Consider the following 18,805-nt stretch of genomic DNA (forward strand, 5'->3'; position numbering starts at 1 on the left):
TGCGTCGCTTGTCTCTCGGCTAGTCAAGAAAGCTAAATGCTGTACAGCAAAATAACAATCACAGATTTGAATATTGATATTCCCTCCACAGCTTTCCAGTCTGTGGGACTTGATAAAAACTATTACCATAGTGCTGGGTAGTACTAACACCTGCCATGTACAGAGATGTATAAAAATCAGTTATTAGTTATTGGTAATCTTTTACAAATGTCACTGACCTGAGTGGGGAATGTCGTTATTTTAATGAAAAGTCCAGTGAATAGTAGCTGGTGATAAAATAACTATGTTCCCAGTTAAAAAAATTCAACTACTTGCTTATTGAATGCAGTTAAAATAGGTTGAGAATGAAAGTGTGAGAAAGTGGATCTAAAGTTTTTTTTAAAGCACTGGCAAAGCTAACTGATCTAAGTTTAATGTGCCAACACATCCAGCGTTAGTAATTTAGAGCAAGACCCTCCGGAGTGACCTAGCAGTAGTTATTGTTGTAAAGGGGTTCCTCATGTAGTTCAGTACAAGCAAATTACTGGAGGCAGAAGTAACTCCTGAACAGCCAATAGCATTTGGTGAGAAATTAAATCTCCACTGGGCTGAGTCAAAATGGGATTGACAAAGTTTCAAGCCAATGGCATAAAGAAGATGGTCAAAGAAAGCAAATGTGGACAGAGGTGGACCCAAACTTCACTCTGTCGAAACTGTTAGCAGTAGATCCGTTCATTAACTGTGCTGTTAAAACCCAGGGTTACAAATACCCCATTCCTTCTCCATTCACCAAGGATATGTTTAAGTTAAAACGCATTGGGTGGTCACACAGCAATGTCTATGTTGAGAGAGGATAGCTAACCTTGGTCCAGGAGTGTTAGATACATGCCAGATTTTTAGGATATTAACAAAAGATACTTTTACATGCAAAAAGAAAATAAAACTGAAATAATGTATATAGTCAATGATCTTAATGAAAATCTGGATTGAATCCAGGCCTCCAAACCACACCTAATATAAAGTATATCTTGCCTATGAATAAGAACCAACTAAGGTCTTTTTGGTTTGCTTCTCTCTACAGACTGTGAAAAGCCTCAAGCCTGTGAAGAAGGAGAAGAACTTAGGGAGAAGTCCTAAAGAAAGCACCCTAAGAGAAGCAGAAGATGTGGACGGGGAGATATCTGCAGGGAAGATTGACATTCCACCTGTTGATGTTGAGTTTTCCCTTCCAAAATTTGGAAAGTTCAGAAAAGCTAAGGGTCTTTCAGCAAACGAAAGTGAAGGAACGAGTCCGGACCTCAAAGTGAAGCGTTCTTCCTCAGACGCAAAGGTGATGAGACTGAAGCTTCCTAGGATGAAGGTGAAGGAAGCTGCAGCTGTGGAAGGGCTGGATCTGGAGGTTCGTGGGCCTAGCGGGAAAAAAAGCTCAACATTACCACGTGATAAAGCGGATGCCAAAGGACTTGAAGTGGAAGGTAAAGTCAAAACAAAATCTCCCAGGTTTGGGATCAGTCTCTCAAAGTCGAAAAAAAATGCTTTACCAAAAGCTGATATTGAAGTCAAGGAAGACATTAAATTCAAAGCTCCCCAAGTGGAATTGGATGTCTCTGTGCCCACCAGCAAGGCAGATCTTGTAGCTGAGGGTCCAGAGATGTCTGGCAAAGGAGAAAGCTTTCATTTGAAAATGCCTACATTTGGGACCACTTCCAGGATGCCAGATGTGGAGGTTAAACCACCCCTACCACTAGCTAAGGATGAGGTTGAGAGCCCAGAAGGAAAGCCAAAGATGCTTACAATGCCAAAATTTGGAGTTTCCCTCCATGGACTAGAAAGTGAAGGAAACAGATCTGGCACTACCGTTAAAGGCCTTGAGGAAAAAGCCAATGTTGGAATAAAGCTTCCATCAGTAGCAATAGCAGCACCAGAGGTAGACATTGACTTAAGTCTACCAAATGTCGAAGGGGCTGTCACTGCAAGAGAAGGAGATAAGATACCAAAAGATGAAAAAGAGAAGGGAGAAGGGTTCCAGATAAAAATGCCCAAATTTGGAGTCTCTGCTAAGGTGCCTAAGGTTGACATGGACACGTCCCTAAGTCAAGGCACGGTTGATACTGGGGTGGAAAAGCCAGAATTTAAAATGCCTGAAATGAAGGCTACAAAAATTGAAATTTCTTTTCCCACAGGTAAAGCAGAGAATGAGATTGGCATCTCAGGGCAAAAGGCAACAGTGGATAGTGATATTCCAGATGGAAAATACAATACTGGAATTAGACTACCATCCCTTGACATATCAGCTCCCAAGTTGGATGTTGACATAACTCTTCCAAAGGGAAAACAAGAGTTTGATCGTTCATCAGATCGTGCTGGACAGCCTACTGAACTCAACATTGAAATACCAGATGTGACCTTAAAAATGCCAAAAATTTCTCTTCCAAAATTTGGTGTCAAGAGTAAAGATGGTCACATAGATGCTCACGCTGTGCCTTCAAAAGTTCAAGGTGATGTGACATTACCTAAACATAGTGAACTCGAAGTAGAAAGCCCAGACATGAAAACAATAGGACCTAAGATAAAAATGCCAAGCTTCGGGCTCTCACTAACCAAAGACAAGCATGATGTTACTGCTCGGCAAGTAGATATTAAAACAAAAGAACCTGAAGTGGCCGCTGAGGGTAAATTCAAATTCTCTGACATTAAAATGCCTTCGATTGATATCGCAGCCCCAAAAGTAACTGATATTGAACTGTCAAAGGCTAGTATTGAGATTTCAGGAATTTCAGGTGAAAGAGAGATGGAATCATATAAATCAGAAAGTCTTGAAAGACCTGATATTAAATTTAAACTACCATCTGTTTCTCTTTCGAAATTTGACACTGCAATAGAAACAGAAAGACCTAAAATGGACCTTAAAGTGTCTCCCCCAAAAATTGAAGCAGTTGCTAAAACCACAAACTGGGAAAGTGGGGTAAAAGATGGTGACTTGGAGATGCACACGGGCAAATTTTCTATTCCTAAAGTGGACATTTCTGTACCAAAGATTAAACCAATAGAAATAGAGGTTTCCTCTTCAAAAACCGATGTAGACCTGTCAGTTGGGAAACCAAAGGTTAGTGAAAAACCTGTAAACATAGACATCAAGTTAAAAAGTCATGACTTAGAAATGGAAAGTTCTAAAAAGAAAATTGACTTCCCTTCAGTTAAAATGCCTGCTCTTAATATTGATGTGCCCAAAGTAGATCTTGATATAAAGCTAACACAAGCAAAAACTGAGATTACTGAATATGAAATTGATGAACCAGATGCCAAGTGGAAAATGCCAAAGGTGTCTCTTCCATCATACCATGGCCAGGAGAAGAATATGGATGTACAGCATGATGTGTCTTCTGCAAAGCTTGGGGTTGACTTTAAGACTCCCCATGTTGATGTAGATGTCAAAGAAGCAGATCTGTCAGGAAAACTTGGGGGGGTCACAATGCCCAAAATTGGTATTTCATTTCCTAAAGGCACACTTGCACAAGATAATGAAATGGAACACCGAGACCCAGAATTGATGGCTACAATTGACAAAAAGCTACCTGAAGTGAAATTAGGACATGCCAACACACAGGAAAGTTTAGAAGCCAAACTAAAGTTGCCTTCTGTTGAAATCTTGACGACCGAGCTTCCAGAAGTTGATATGAAGACATCCATCCCAGAGACCTCTCTTAGACCATCAGGGCAGGCCGACATAGCAGTAGAGGTGACAGGTGAGGCAGAGGGGAGATGGAAATCCCACAAATTTTCCCTCCCAAAATTTGGCATGTCAGGGTCTAAGACCAAAAAAGGAGAGGGACATATGAAAGCCCCGGAGTTGGAGGGAGAAACAGACATTCCAGAAGTAACAGTGAAAGGCCCAAAGTTAAAAATGCCGAAGTTTGGAATATCTTTCCCAAAAGCAAAACTTGACATTGAGAGCTCTGCAGATGCAGAGGAACTCAGTGCTAAGACAGACTTAAAGGGCCCAAAAGGACAAGCTGCTATAACAGGGTCTAAAGAAGGATTGGATTCAGTGGAGGCAAAAATTAAATTACCAACTGTTGAACTTCCACAGATGAGCGTTGCTGTACCAAAAGTAGACATAGACGTTAGTCCCCCAAAGGGTAAAGGTAATGGGCATATAGAAGGAGATAAAGAATTTCCAAGTGCTGGACATATTCAGGCTCCTGAAATTAATATTGATGTCCCAAACGTGCAGCTGGAAATGTCTGCATTCTCATTGCCGACAGTTGGGGGAAGTGCTAAAGTTGGGGTGCTTGATGTAGAACGAGATAGTTCAAAGGCCTCAGCGAAAGCTAAAATAGAAGTAAGTGCTGATGGTTCTCCTGGTGCTTCTGAGGTCACTGTGGCAGATGGTAAAGTGAAAATCAAAGAAGGTAAGATGAAGATGCCAAAATTCAGAATTCCCTCATTTAACATGTCAAAAAAAGAGGTTGATGTTTCTGATGGAAAAGTGGAGGGTGACGTCTGTCCTCCAGAAATGAATGTGAAGGTAAAGAAAGGGAAAGCTAAAGTCCCGGAACCGGAGTTGGAAATTGAAAGTCCGGAAGGGAAAGGAAAAATATCTTTCATGAAAATGCCAAAGTTTAAGATGTCTTCTCCCAAAGGCAAAGCGCTTGGAAGTGATCTAAAAGTGTCTGCTGAAGCTGATGGCAGAGGTTCCGAAGAAGACCTCCAGGGTCTTAATCTCCACATGAAAATGCCCCATATCTCACTGCCTAAGTTTAGAGGCAAAGAAGGGAAGGCAGATATTGGGGCTGATGCCACCCTACCAAAAGATACTTCTGATATAGATTTGAAACCAGGCATAGTAAAAATGCCATCCTTGGAAATTGTGTCACCCAGTGTTAAACCTGACATAGAAATACCTATACCCAAGACAACAGTGGATTTTTCTGGTGGGGATCTGAGAGAATACAAAGAAGACTTGAAAATGCCATCTCTTGATGTTTCAGCGCCCAGCCTAGAACTTGATCTCAACTTACCAAAACCTAAAGTAGGTCCTTTGTTACAGCAGGAAGGCATGGGTGAGGTTGCTTTCGGAAAGTCTGAAGTGAAACTACAGATGCCCAAGGTAGAACTTCCCTCAATTGGCCTGCCTGACCTAAGAGGCAGAGGAGCAGGCATTGAAGAAAAGGAAGCAGAGGTTCACCTGCTCACAGGCAAAAAAGAGAAAGTTTCTACCATCACTCTCAAGCCTCAAAAGGTAAGATTGGACTGGGAAGGCACAGAAGGTTCATCTGGAGATGAGAAAGCCACCTTAAAGGGGTCCAAGATCAAAATGCCCACATTGGACATTTCTATGCCCAAGGTTAGGAATCTGGATGCAGATATCCCATTCGCAGATGCAAACGTTGACATAGAGGGTCCTGGATTTAGAGATGTAGAAGGAAGCTTCTCATTGCCCTCTGTGGAGTTGCCTAAGATACCCACCCCACACATCCAAGCGCCAGAATTAGAGCTAGATGTTAACATACATAAAGACAATAATGTACCTGTGGATCCTGGACTTGGAAAGACACATTTTGAAATGAAAGTTCCCGACGTTGAGCTGAGTGGACCAGACGTGGAACGAACCAATTTAAAGTTCAAGATGCCCAAAATGAAAATGCCTACATTTGGTAGCTCAAGTACTGAAGGGAAAGGCGGTGAAAGTGAATGTGCTGAAGGGGGGATCAGAGGTGTTAAAATAAAAATGCCCAAACTTCAACTTGGTTCTCTGAAGGGGAAAGCAGAAGACAGTGAGGCAATTGCTGAAGGTGAAGTCAAAACCAAGGAAACAACTACAGACATAAGGTCACATGACTTGGAGGCACATGGTGGGAAGATTAGATTTAAGGTTCCAACAGTTGACATTTCAGTGGGAGGGGGAGAGGTTAAGGAACGTGCTGCTGATATGCAGCCATTGCATCCGATAGATGATGAAAAAGAATTGAAAATCAGGATGCCCAAAATCTCCATTCCTAATGTTGGATTCACAGAAAGTGAAGGGCAAGTAGGTGGTGGCTATCCTGGAGCTGAATTCAAGGCTGATGCAAAACTGAAATCTCCCAAAGTGCAGAGTCCAAAAGGTGCAGGTTTTGGAGATCTGGAGGTAGATCTGGGATTATCGGATGCAAAAATGAAAATGCCTCATGTGAAAGTGCCCTCCATTGGAATTTCTGGTTGGAAAGGTAAGCCTGATGATGACATGACTGTCTCACTTGGAAGCAAAGCAGACTTCCATGCAGAGGAGCTGGAAGGAAGGAGATCTCACTTCAAAATGCCAGATGTGGAATTTTCGGGCCCAAAAATCAAATCTCATGGTGAATATGAAATAGAGAAGACTATGGTGCAGCCTGCTGTGTCCAAAGACAAGGAGGCAGTATCTTCCCCTGTTACAATTAGTGGTAAGCTGAAGGCAGATAAAAAAGATGGCGTCCAGACACTTCCTGCAGAGGAGGATGATGATGAAGGTAAAAAGTATCAAGTAAAGCTTCCCAAGTTTGGAATGAGTCTTCCAAAAGTTGTAATGGAGGAAGATTCTGAGAATACTGAACTTAAAGGAATTGGAGGCCTTAGCTTGAAACCTGGTAGCGCAGAGCATGAAACTGAAAAGCAAGTGGGAAAGGTAAAGATGCCCAAAGTGAAGAAAGCAGTTTTTGTCATGATGAAATCCAAAGAAAAAGGGGCAGAAGCCACTTCTGGGCTCTTGGAATCGGATGTTGATTCTAAAACTGGAACTTTAGAAATTGAACCTCCGACCGCAGACCTCAAGATAAAGCTGCCAAAAATAAAGAAGAAGCCTTCATTTGGTAGGTCTCGCTCAAAACAGAAAGGTTCAGAAGTGAATGGCGACTTTGATGCTTCTACAAAGGATGATAGTGATGCTAAGGCATCCAAGATGAAGTTTCCCAAATTGGGATTTTCGAATTCTAAAACTGATTCTCTGGATGTCAACGTGAATGGATCTACTCCATCTGGTTCATCCCCTCAGCTCAATGGAGACCACGAAGCATCGCTGGAGAACGGCTCACAAGACAATAGGGCTAAACTTGCCAAGCTGAAATTTCCCAAACTAGAATTTTCTTCACCTTACAAAGCAAAGGAACAAGATTCTGAAATGAACTTAAAGCTGGTTAGAACAGAAGAGCATGCATCGAAAGACGAAGTCCAAGGCAGCACATTTGGTGCCATCAAAGGAACCAAATTCAAACCTGGTAAGATATCCTTTTCTGGCTTCAAGAAGAAAACAGATAAAAGCGAAGATATAGAAGGGTCCACTAACATTGTGGCATCATCTGCAAGGACTGAAATGGCTTCAATGGAAAAGGAAGGTGAGGGGGAATCCAAGTCAGGCAAATCCAAGATTTCCATAGGATTCTTCTCCAGTAAATCAAGAGGGGAGTATATTGTTGATAATAGTGGAGGTGTGTCCAAGTCAGAAAGCATCCACGTAGCAAGTTATGAGGGGGGTGATTCTGACAGCAAAGAGAAGACAGCTAGATTCAAGTTTCCCAAGATTTCACTAGGTCAGAAGTCCCAGGGAATGGTGGAAGCAACAGAACATGCCATCCTTGAGAAGGGTGTCAACATGGAAGAAACAGGGGCAGAAGAGGGCATGTCAGGTTTCACGGTCAGCCTGCCACAGGTTGGCTTCAGCACCTACCAGGAGCACACCTCTGAGGAGCGCATCAATACAGAGGAAGGAGGCAGCATTCTGCGAATGACACAGACAAAGCGGATAAAGACAGAAACAGGACCAGAAACATCAACTGTTATTTGAGTCTCACAGGGCAGCAAAGACTTTGAGAATGAACCGCTGGCCTTTTGTGGCACCCACATTACTGCCACTGTCATGGCCTCTGAAGAGCCTCCTTGCATAGGTCACTCCGGAGTCAAGCATGACAAGTGAACAGACTTTCGAAACCATAGCTGTTCTGCCCGCTCACCACTGTATCTCCAATTCGACTGTTATGGTGTTCCAAGTTGCATACACATTGTGTTCTGCCAGTTTCGAATGTGGAGGTCCTCCTCCCCATCATTCCCTTTTAAGCTTGGGAGCTTGTTGTCAGAAAAGACAGGTCTTTATCCTTGTTAGCCTTGCTGTTTTATCTTGAACTGCTCTCATGCATTAGGGACAAAAATTAAAAAATTTAGTGAATCAAGAAAAGGCTTTGGACTTAAAAAACTATGTGAACATTCAAAGTGCAGGCAATTAAATGTGCTTGGTGCAGTGATTCTCAAACACAACAATGACTGTGTACCAATACAACAAATCTGGGAACCTGCTCTTCACTGATGGTGGGCGATTTATGATGAGCTGGTACACTAATCAAGAATATGAACAATTAGTTAAGCAGCACTAATTTTTAGGCATCTTAGAATAATTTAAACAACTAAATCTGGGCAAGACAGGCTGCTGGTGAGATCCTAAACCAACATCTTTATTAAGACCATTCTACAGATTACAAATAAGTATCTGGTTGCCTTTGGTTAAGATTTTTGTTGACTTTGTATATCCACTCGCTCACAGGCTGTAAGTGTGACAAATGTTTGTGGCTTGCAAATAATATTACAACTGGGCTGCCACTCAAAGAAATCAGGTATATTGTGTGCAGAGATATCATCTATTCTCCATCTTCAATGGCGATAATTTTAAAAAATAATACTGGTAGAGAGCTAAGGATGTATCATGTGATGAATACATTATGTAAAAGCAATACGTTTTACTATATTCTTGTAATATGGCCTGCCCCGTCTCAGTCGTCACCACAACGCATCACTTGCCAGAGAACAGTCCAGCGATCCAGACAAATTGTGATGTCCATTAGTTACGTTGTTGACGTTGGAACCAAGAGTTCTAATTGCCAAAGAAAGGAATCTGCAGCCTCAAGTCTGTACTACTATGGACCACAGCTGGGCTTTCAAGTCATTGCGCCATATTGCTGGCCATTGGCTGCAAGTGTTTGTTATTGGGATTTGCTGATGGAGAACAGATGAGCAGTTTGGATCGCTGATCTCATATGTCACTCTAAACTGTTTGATTCCCCTGTCAGGAAGTTGCTTTGTTGGTGGAACTGTTGCTTAAAATGAAATTCCTTTTATTGTGTGTGACTCCTTTTACTACCCCTGAGGCCAGACTTAGGATGGTCATAATGTGCTGTGCGATTATACAGAGTTGAGTTTATTTCTGCTTTGTAGGTATGTGAAGAATGTTGCACTGAAGCTTACAGGATTTGATTGTCCTATGCACCCTCTACCTTGAATAAAATGTCTACTCTCTTTTTTCTCACCGAGAACCTCAAGCATAAAGTATTAATGTTTTGAGCAAGATGCTATCCATACGTCTAAAGGGAGAGTGATAACCATGAGCAATATAGAGGCACAGAATGTGCCTCTTTAACCTTGTCAACATGGAACAATGTTTTGCCATCATTTGTGATTTCTCTATGAATTTTCAGAATCTTTTATGAATGGACCACTGTGTAGAGTCTCACGGAGGGATTCTGTAACCTCACGTCTTTGTCCTGAAGAAGAGGCGGCCATCTGTCACGATCTGTGTTACAGTCCATTCTGGAGAGCTTTTAGACCCAGAGGGACCTCCCTGAAACCTATGAAGTAAATTCAGTATCTGTTATCACACTTCAAAGACATTTTAAAAGAAAGCACGGCTTGGTCCCTTAAACCAACCTGTGTTATGCCTACATGGAGTGTGAGCACTTTTCCAGTTTTTTTCACAACATGAAGCGAAAGGGTGCATTGCAACCATATGTTTTATTTGCTTTTCAACTGTTTAGTGTTTCCTGAGTTAATTCTGGTTCGCCCCAGTGCGACTGCGTAACTCTGTATTTACAGAAAGCTGTTCATTGGACAGTACCATCCTACACTGCATTTCTGTATCTCAACCCAGTACAATATGGGCACTGTTCAACAGTCCTGCATTCCGCATTACTTGTGGCAGGAACAAGGCAGATGAGGGATGGCTGCATAATTTACAAAATGTATTCATCACATCATTCATCTATGAAGGTGTCTTATTCCCAGGTATTTTCCAACAGTTACTATCCTACATTTTTTTTAAACTTGAGACAGGCAAAAAAGTGGAAATCAGGTCTTGCTGTGAGCTGAGATTAGTGGTTGGACAACCTAAGACATACTGAAAATGGAAGGTTGGTAGCACAGCAATAAATGAAAATAATATCCCACAATAGAAACATTTGGACCTGTTTTGTTAACATGTGGAGTACTTGCGGTTGTAATGTCTATTGCCAGACAGTTAGAGGTTTCTATTGGTTGGGACGGGAGAGTGTGCTAGCTGTGGTCCCCCCACTAGAGAATTATTCATGTTCCATTGCAAAAGGTATCTCATGCTTAATTGCCAGTGTTCCAGAGTGAATATAATACTATTAAAGGGTCAAAAATAAAAGAGGATAACTTTTTACCCAGAATCAAATTATCATTACATCTTCTGATTTAACCACTAAGGGTACTCGTTCGGCTACTGGATCTCTTGCCAGAATGTAGTCAACAAGAATGCAAGTAAGTGTCAATTATGATTTAGGATACTCTCTTAATATGAATTCCTGCCACAGTAAACCAGAATTTGCAATGAAACTATCCTTCCATGGCTAGAAAGATGGTTTATTAGGGATCAGAAGCAGAAATTATGGATCTTTATAGTACTTTCTAATCTGTACTATGTTGAAATTACAAACATCTTGCAGACACTTACAGAGATTTCAATTTATTAACAAAGCCATACAAATAGGGAGACAGTTATCATGGATGAAAACAAATATCACATGTTTCTTTTATGTTTTAAAAACAGTGTTGAGTTCAGTTTCATTCCTTTAACGTTGTCTTCCATATTTTCTTTTTGATTTGCTACTTTATTAATTTGAAGTTGTGTAAAGATACTGGAAAAGATTTTCTTTTACTAAAAGATTGCCTTGTATTTTGTTTTTTTCTTGTTATAAATATTTGAAGTTTGCCTTTCACAGTAATATATTGGCTCCGTCTTTCTCCTGTATAAATGTACTTGTCATTAAATAAAAAAAAATATTTCCAATTTTTTGCATGTTGAATTTGTTAATGGTTCCTAAACATATTTAAAATGTTCGACTGTGGTTAAGAATTTTGTTGATATTTAATGCAAGGACGTACTGACATACAGAAGAAAAAAGAGAAATGTCATTTCAATATACTTAGAGATAATCAATAATAAACTGAACATCAGAAAAATTGTGGAGAACCTAAAGAACAAATAATTGTCAACAAAAGTAATAATTGCCCAAAAAAAAGACTGATTTGCTATACAGGCTTACACAGCAGACACCTATACATATGGTCTGATATGACGTGTTGCAGCATTGTGCTTTCATTGTATACTGTGACATATAGAGGAGCGTATAAAGATGTCTTCAGAACTACAGCAAATAGAAGAAAGATCAATAAAGTTAAGAGAAGAGAGTTATAGGGGCTAGATTGAGACTAGCCAAGTAGTGCTGGGGTGGATAGCATGAGGAGAGAAATGGAGGCGATGGGAGGAATATATAGAGAGTCAACCAATAAAGAACTCAGTCAGAGGAAATTTGGAAGGTAGAGACAAGCGTTGGAAAGGAAGCCGAAGAGGAGTAAAAGAAGGGCAGAGTGAGGAAAGAGTGGAACTTAACAAGAAAGACAAAAGAGGAAATGTCAAAAAGAAAGGGGTTTGTATGTAAAGACAACTGACTGTAATCATTAGGGAGAGAATAAACACGAGGTGCCACGGTGTGCCACATTTTAGACATTAATTAATTTAAGAAAAGGGCATATAATACAAATTAAATGTCAAAAGAGTTATGCCATTCTAATTAGATTATAACAAATCATTAGCTTGGTTTATCTGGCTGAGAATTTGACAAAAATGTGTTGATACCACAGGTGACGATTATGGCTTCTGGTGTGATAGGTTGCTGGACTAGGTGTGGGACTAAGAGTAGGGTTTGGCTTTCTTTTGGAAGTAGGCACTGGGGCTTCCTGTGCCATTGGTTGCTTGGACTAGGGTTGAGACTACTGGTAGGGCTAGAGCCTCTATTGGACATAGAGATCGGAGTTTTTTAAACTGATTGGGTGCTTGGACTAGGGCTAAGATTGGCTGTAAGGTCCTGGTCTCCTATTGGTTCTAGATTTTAGGGATAGTGTTGTGATTGGATAGTGTTAGGGCTAGGGTTCCCATTGGCTGAAGGGGGTCACCAGACTACTCGGGCTATAAACGGCCAAGGCTCAAAGCGTCTCAGCCCAGGCCTCGAAGCTAAGGGTGGGGAGGACAAGGGTGAGTGCCTGTTTGAGCCTGTTCGAGACTGGTTGGGACTAGGGCGTGGAATGTTGCCCATTTTCCTATTCATTAATACCCACCCTATGTATTTGTCCCTCTGTACATATGCATTTATTTTCACTATAGATATGTGCCTATCTTTGTGTATTGCTTTGTATAAACATGTACAATAATTATGTTGTTATAAAAACAAAACAAAAAAAGAAAAAAATCATCTTTGTTCTACATGTATTGCTTCCATTGTGCCTCTATGTACCTCCATGTATTTGGTTTTGTATATTTATTACTTTTCTCCTGAAAAAGCATATCCAATGCACTGCCCTATTTCTCATCCTGTGCCTCTATCAATATCTTGAATCTGCATCTACTTACCTCCTTTATGCATCTATGCACTTATGGATCTGTATATTTATCACGTTCTTCTAATTTAGCATTTCCAATGCACTAGCCTATTTCTCAGCCTATACTTCTCACAATATATCTTCTAGCCCAACTTTCTGACTCATCTCAAACTTCTTTCTACTACTCTTTCCAATTCAGTACCCTATCTCTCACCCAATAAATCTATCATGATATCCTCTACACCCACTCTCTCATATCCCAACCCCATACCACCACTATGTCCCCCAAAATAACCCTTTCTTAACTCTCCTACTCTACCCCTCCTTGCATCATCTGACACCACTTTTACTATACTGATCCCCCAAAACAAACCTTTTGAAACTTTTCCCTTACTCGTCCCCTCCAAAAACCCTTTTTTACTCATCCAAAAACCTCCTCCTACTGCTATGACCTAAAAAAAGAAATCTGTCACTCTTCTATCCCTCCACTATCCTTTTTAATCAGAATAACAGACTAACATGTTCACTTCTCTAATTCCATATTCCACTATACTAATTCACCATTAATCCTTTATAGGTTCCAGAGTAGCGTGCTACTCGCCAACAAAGCGTTTCAACACCTCATCAGGGTTACAAACGCTTTATAAATGCAAACCTTTTTTTCTTTTTTACCCCTCCCCAACCCTTCTCAATCCAGATAACTGACTAACATATCCACCACTCAAATTACTTCATATTTCACTATACTAATTTTCAACACTAATCCGTTATGGGTACCGGAGTAGCCTGCTACTCACCAGAAAAGCACTTGAACACCCCATCAGGGGTAACAGGCGGTAAATGAATGCAAACCTTTCTTTCCCTTCTACCCCTCCGCTATCCTTCTCACTCCAAATAACTCACTAATATCCACCACTCAAATTACTTTCATATTTCACCATTCTAATTCACCACTAATCCTTTGTGGGTTTCGGGAGTAGCGTGCTACTCGCCAAAAAAAAGTGCTTCAACACCCCATCAAAGGTTAGAAGCGCTATATAAATACAAACCTTCTTTCCTCTTCTATCCTTCGGCTATCCTTCCGAATCCAAATAACTGACTAACATATCCACCACTTAAGATTTACTTGCTTGTTTCACTATACTAATTCAAAACAAATCCTCTATGGGTCCCGGAGTAGCTTGCTACTCGCCAAAAAAGCGCTTCAACGCCTCGTCAGGGGTAGTAAGCGCTATACAAATGCAATTACAATACAATACAATAGCATCTTGGATGTTATAGACAGCCCTATTGCTGTAACTGTGTTAAGAGTAAATGTCCCAGAAAAGCCAGGCACATGGCCATGCCACTGGTGTTCAGCATTCTGTTCATTCAATTGATTGATTCTGAATAGTTAAAAGTTTTTAGAACTTCAATAAAACAAATATCAGATAACTAATGAACATAAACAAGTGTATTATAATATCATATTGATGAATAATGTTAGTAATCTTTTAGAACAATTGTACATTCATGTCAACATATTTCCATGGGCATAAATACATTTTAGTTTCCATGGGTCTGTCTAGAAAAGATCAACATGCCTTACAATTATCATTTATTGGTATCTTTATTATTATTATTATTATCAATAATAATAATAATATTCAGACCATCAACCAATATGTGACCAAAAATGTTGAGATGTTTTAGTTGACACTCCAAAAATGTGCCATGGGAGTTTATGTTTACAAAAGAAACGCCTTCCCGTTGAATGTATATCTTTTCTACAGAACAGTACACCTAAAAGTACTGTTACCAAAAGAGAAATATCATACTCAAGATTACATTTTTTTCTGTTATAACAACATATTTCAGTAATTTATAGAAAATGGGCCAGAGCACATTATAGGTTAAAATCATTGCTTAACATGTTGGTCCTAAATTGTGCAACAATATGCCCTCAATAGTGTGACATGGGTCACTCTAAAACATGCATAAACCCCAAAGTGAGTAATCTATCATAAGCGGTGCCCAAAAATTACACATTTTGGATCACCAGTCTTTGTTTTGGGAGCACCAGTCTGAAATTCACAAACAGTTCTGGTGAGGATAGGTTCCCTGTTATATAGTTCCCCACTATAAATTAAATTATATTGATGCGTTTCAACCCCTCTTGATGGCTTGATGCCAGGGACTTCTTCAGGACTGTGCCATTAACAGTAGTGGCAATTTAACTTGAAGTTAAATTAGAGAACTAAATGTAAATACACAAAAGAACAAAATAATTGACTATAGGGTATACTGTACAAACTGGTATGAAGCAAATATGGTATTTAAGTTATTCATCATAAAATAAATGAAAACACTTGTCAATAAGACTTATGCACAAGAAAGTTTTAGCAAAGTATGGATGTTTCTAAATTTGTCAACAAGAGCACGGATGGACTCTACATTGCAGTCATAAGAGGCCTGTGAAAGTATAATAGAAATACCGGCCTGCTTGAGCACAACAGGCACTCATAGATGAAGTAACGTGTAGCAGGCTAGAAATATTTTGTTTCATTTTCATCCGTAGTGAAAACGTTGAGTTAAGTGAAAGGCGATTCTTGGTATGTATGCATAGACATTTAAATCCAAGTGGTAACGCAGAAGGCCCAAATGCCAGTCCCAACTATAAGACGGGTACCACTTTTAAAATTGCTTAGAACAATACTGAACAGTTTTACTTTCAGGGCAGCCCAGAAGTTGCTTCCTACACATCTACAAGTCCAGACAGGGCCGGTCCTAGGATTTGTGGAGCCCTGGGCGAGATAGGAACATGTGAGGCCCCTCTTATTTGCATAAGATGTAATGTCAAAGGGAGTGACATCATAGGAAGTGTCAACTAACCATTCATTTTTCTGACAGTGTTGAGGCAGTTTTGCAAGAAGTGGATATCACTGAGATGGCTACCATTTGGGCAGCCATTATTGCCGTTTGCTAGCAGCATAACCATCACTTGTTGGTTTTAACACCCCTATGCTTCACTATGTCCAGCGAGTCCCATCTGTATAAGTAGGTTTAGTAGCCCCTCTGGGGATTGTAATCATAATGAGATATATTGCCAGTAGGAGGAATTGTCCTGTGGACTACAACCCCCAAGAGCAAGAAGTGCCCAGAGTCTTCAAGACATGCAAGTCTTGATGTCAGTTCTGTTCTAGCAAGTGTCTACTAAACTGGGTACACCATCAGCCCAGCGTGATGCCAGTAACAGTACCCATGCTCCTCTCCAGGTAGGATGCCGCCGTAGTCATAAATAAAACGGGATATATAGGGCCCTGTTGTGAATGTGTCACTAATCCAAGCAGAGTGCTCATTTAAACCTGCTTTACAGGAAGGGCCTTTCTCAGCTGACTCAGACTATCGTACTTTATTTCCCCGTCCCATTGCCCCAGTCAACTCCTCCCTGCTGCGAGAAAGTGGAGAGTGAAACCCCGGTACTGAGATGGTTGCTTTCTGGTGCTTCACAGACGATCGCCTCAGCTTTCTTACATTGTCGAGGCGCATGGGTTTACGGTGAGCGACAACCTGTTTGCATACTAATAAGACTGTTGCTGCTCCTAAACATAATGCTCCATATCTCCACTCCAACACCCATGCACCTCTTCCTGCCTTACCTCCCCTGTTTCTTCTATTCCTCTGGTCTTGCTCCATTCTCCTATACCCTCCTTTCTTTTATTTCTTGCTCCTCCTCTTTCTCACATCATCCTTCCACCCTCTGAAGTTGTCTTCCTGCCCCCCACTAATGAGCTGATTTCCCTGCCCCGCAGCCCAATTCACACCTCTACAACTCCAGTCAAATGTCATGTTTTTCTTCCTTGCCTTAACTCCATCATTCCTCCCTATTGTTCCCATAATCCACCATGCCCTCCCCTGCTTTCCTAACTACCCCCACCTCCTTCCACTCACCCTCAGCCCCTCCTGCTTTTTTTTTGTTTAATCTCCAATCACTTTCTCCCTTCTTGCTACTAAGGCTGCTTTTCTGCATCCACTCTTGAGGTCCCTATGCGTTCTAAAATTCATGCACATGGTAAATCAGCAAGTAGCGTAACTCGCACTAAACAGTCATGTTTTGTTTGACCAGGTTATTTTATACAATGCCAATAGCTCTAAATCTTAAAAACGCGAGACCTGTGGGGAGGCTAGACCGCAACAACACACCTGTTGCATTGCAAATGCTTGTTTTTGTTGTGAGCCCTGCCGGATGATCTGATTTCCCTTCATGCAGGGGCAGGGCTCACTTCACACCTCAGGTGAGTTCAAGCACGGCCTAACCACTGTTATCATGCAGATGCAGCGATTAGGCCAAGAGAAAGAGGTGCCAGTAAAGGAAAGCTGATGCTGGCCAGAAATCCTACCCTGCCCAGTCTGCCGCGGCTGAAAGTGATGAGGGACTCATATTGCCCTTTCAGCCACGGCAGCACAGCCTAGGAGAGGGGGGCCCGCCTTGGGTCTTTCATGCTTCACCATGACTGCAAACCCCAAGGGAGGGTGCTGCCCACCTGGAACTCGTACAATGGCACGTTTTCAACAGGATGATAGGCTCGTGGGGGGGCCCCGTTGTAGAAAAAAGGCTGCTGGGCCCTGGGCAGCTGCCCACACTGCGCATGCCTAGCGCTGGCCCTGAGTCCAGATGCAGTTTCGGTAATTAGGACTGTCAACAGACTGTAATTCATCCTTCATTCAACACTTCAGGCGAGATTTACTAAGATTTTACGCCATGTTTGTGTCACAAAAGTGACGTAAATCGGAGCAAAATCTTTTTTTTCGCAATTTACTTTCAACGCTAAACTTGTTTAGCACTGGAAATAACGGAAAAGTAGTGCGAAGCAGCGTATAGCGCTGCTTTGCATTACTTATTGCCTTGGGGGGGTGCCAAGGGTGGAGCATGGGCGTTCCCATGCAACCACCAGAGTTTTCTCACGCTAAATCCAATTTACTGAAAACAGTAGATTGAGTTTAGCTTTCATTTCTCCTTCCTTTTCCGACTTTGCATGCATACTACCCTGTGCAGCACGCATACCAAGTAGGAAAAGCTTTGTATCTTGTCTAGGCATAGTATTTTGTATAGGAAGGGTACCCTTCCTGTACAAAACCTATGCTAGACTCACACACACACACACCCTAGCGCTATGGTGTTAAGGTGTGTGGGTGGCGCACGGCAGCTGTAATCAGCACCCGCACAAGGGAAAGAGGAGGAGAGAGCCATATCTTTAAAAATATGGCGCTCTCCTGCTCCCTCCCTGTCATGCAACGCAGCACAGCTTCGCGGGGCGCTGCGTTGTGTGACTTTTGGGCAAATCTCCCCCTAATTTGTTACAATAGGTCAGAAATAGCTATGCTATTACTATAATATATTACATACACTAGTAAATGCTTTCAATTTTTTTAATAAATTGCTAACATTCTCTGGACCCAAGCAATGCTGAGCAAGTCTTGTTCTTGTGCTCCTGAACTGGTAATGTGGGAGGAAAACACATCAATTACATTATCAATGGATAATGCCATGGTTGTGGTACATAATGTGGCTATATTGTGGCTGGTCTGGGTGCACTTCCATTAATATGAAGATTAGTAATTTGTCAACATTCTTTAGGGTTAAATACATATTTAATTGACATTTTGTTGCAATGTTCACCTATCCATTGAACGATATAAAAGGGCACATCGGGTCCTACAGTGAACAATAGGTAATCTCTTGCCCGCCCCATCATTCCCAGGTCAAAAGGCGATTGAGTTACAGCATTATTAGAGTTAATGCTCCCTTAAGTGCCAATTGCAGCCATGTCTGGGTCCTCTAGTCCATCATGGTGTCAACGTAATGCTGTGTAGTAATTGTTCAGTTTAATGGGGTCTTGGCGTTTCAGGGCTTGGATTTGCTTTGGACAAACACTTCTTTAAAGTCTCTACTAAAGTAGTCCAATAGATGACCCCATTGTTTGGTGAAAGCTTTTTCCTCACCTTGTATGGTTTAGCCAATCTTTCCATACTTAGGATCCACCACAACCTCTCTATCCATGTATGTTCGGAAGGTAGATCTTGCTGTCCCCAGAGGCAGAGGATGGTTTGTTTGGCAGGTAGAAGGAGTGGGATATTAACCTACCGAGTATGACCTACAGCATTTAAATAT

General features: G+C 41.3%; 1 protein-coding gene across 1 annotated transcript in view; it reads left to right on the top strand.

Moving 5' to 3' along the window:
* PRX (periaxin) overlaps nucleotides 1-11,070 on the top strand; it is a 290,364-nt gene extending 279,294 nt beyond the window's left edge. The window contains exon 7 of the mRNA XM_086938249.1: nucleotides 1,061-11,070. Coding sequence (XP_086794375.1) covers nucleotides 1,061-7,780 — 6,720 coding nt within the window. The 3' untranslated portion in view covers nucleotides 7,781-11,070. The remainder of the gene's footprint in view (nucleotides 1-1,060) is intronic.
* The last annotated feature ends 7,735 nt before the right edge of the window (nucleotides 11,071-18,805 follow it).

The sequence above is a fragment of the Lissotriton vulgaris genome, chromosome 9 (genome assembly GCF_964263255.1).
Source record: "Lissotriton vulgaris chromosome 9, aLisVul1.2, whole genome shotgun sequence".
NCBI lineage: Eukaryota > Metazoa > Chordata > Amphibia > Caudata > Salamandridae > Lissotriton > Lissotriton vulgaris.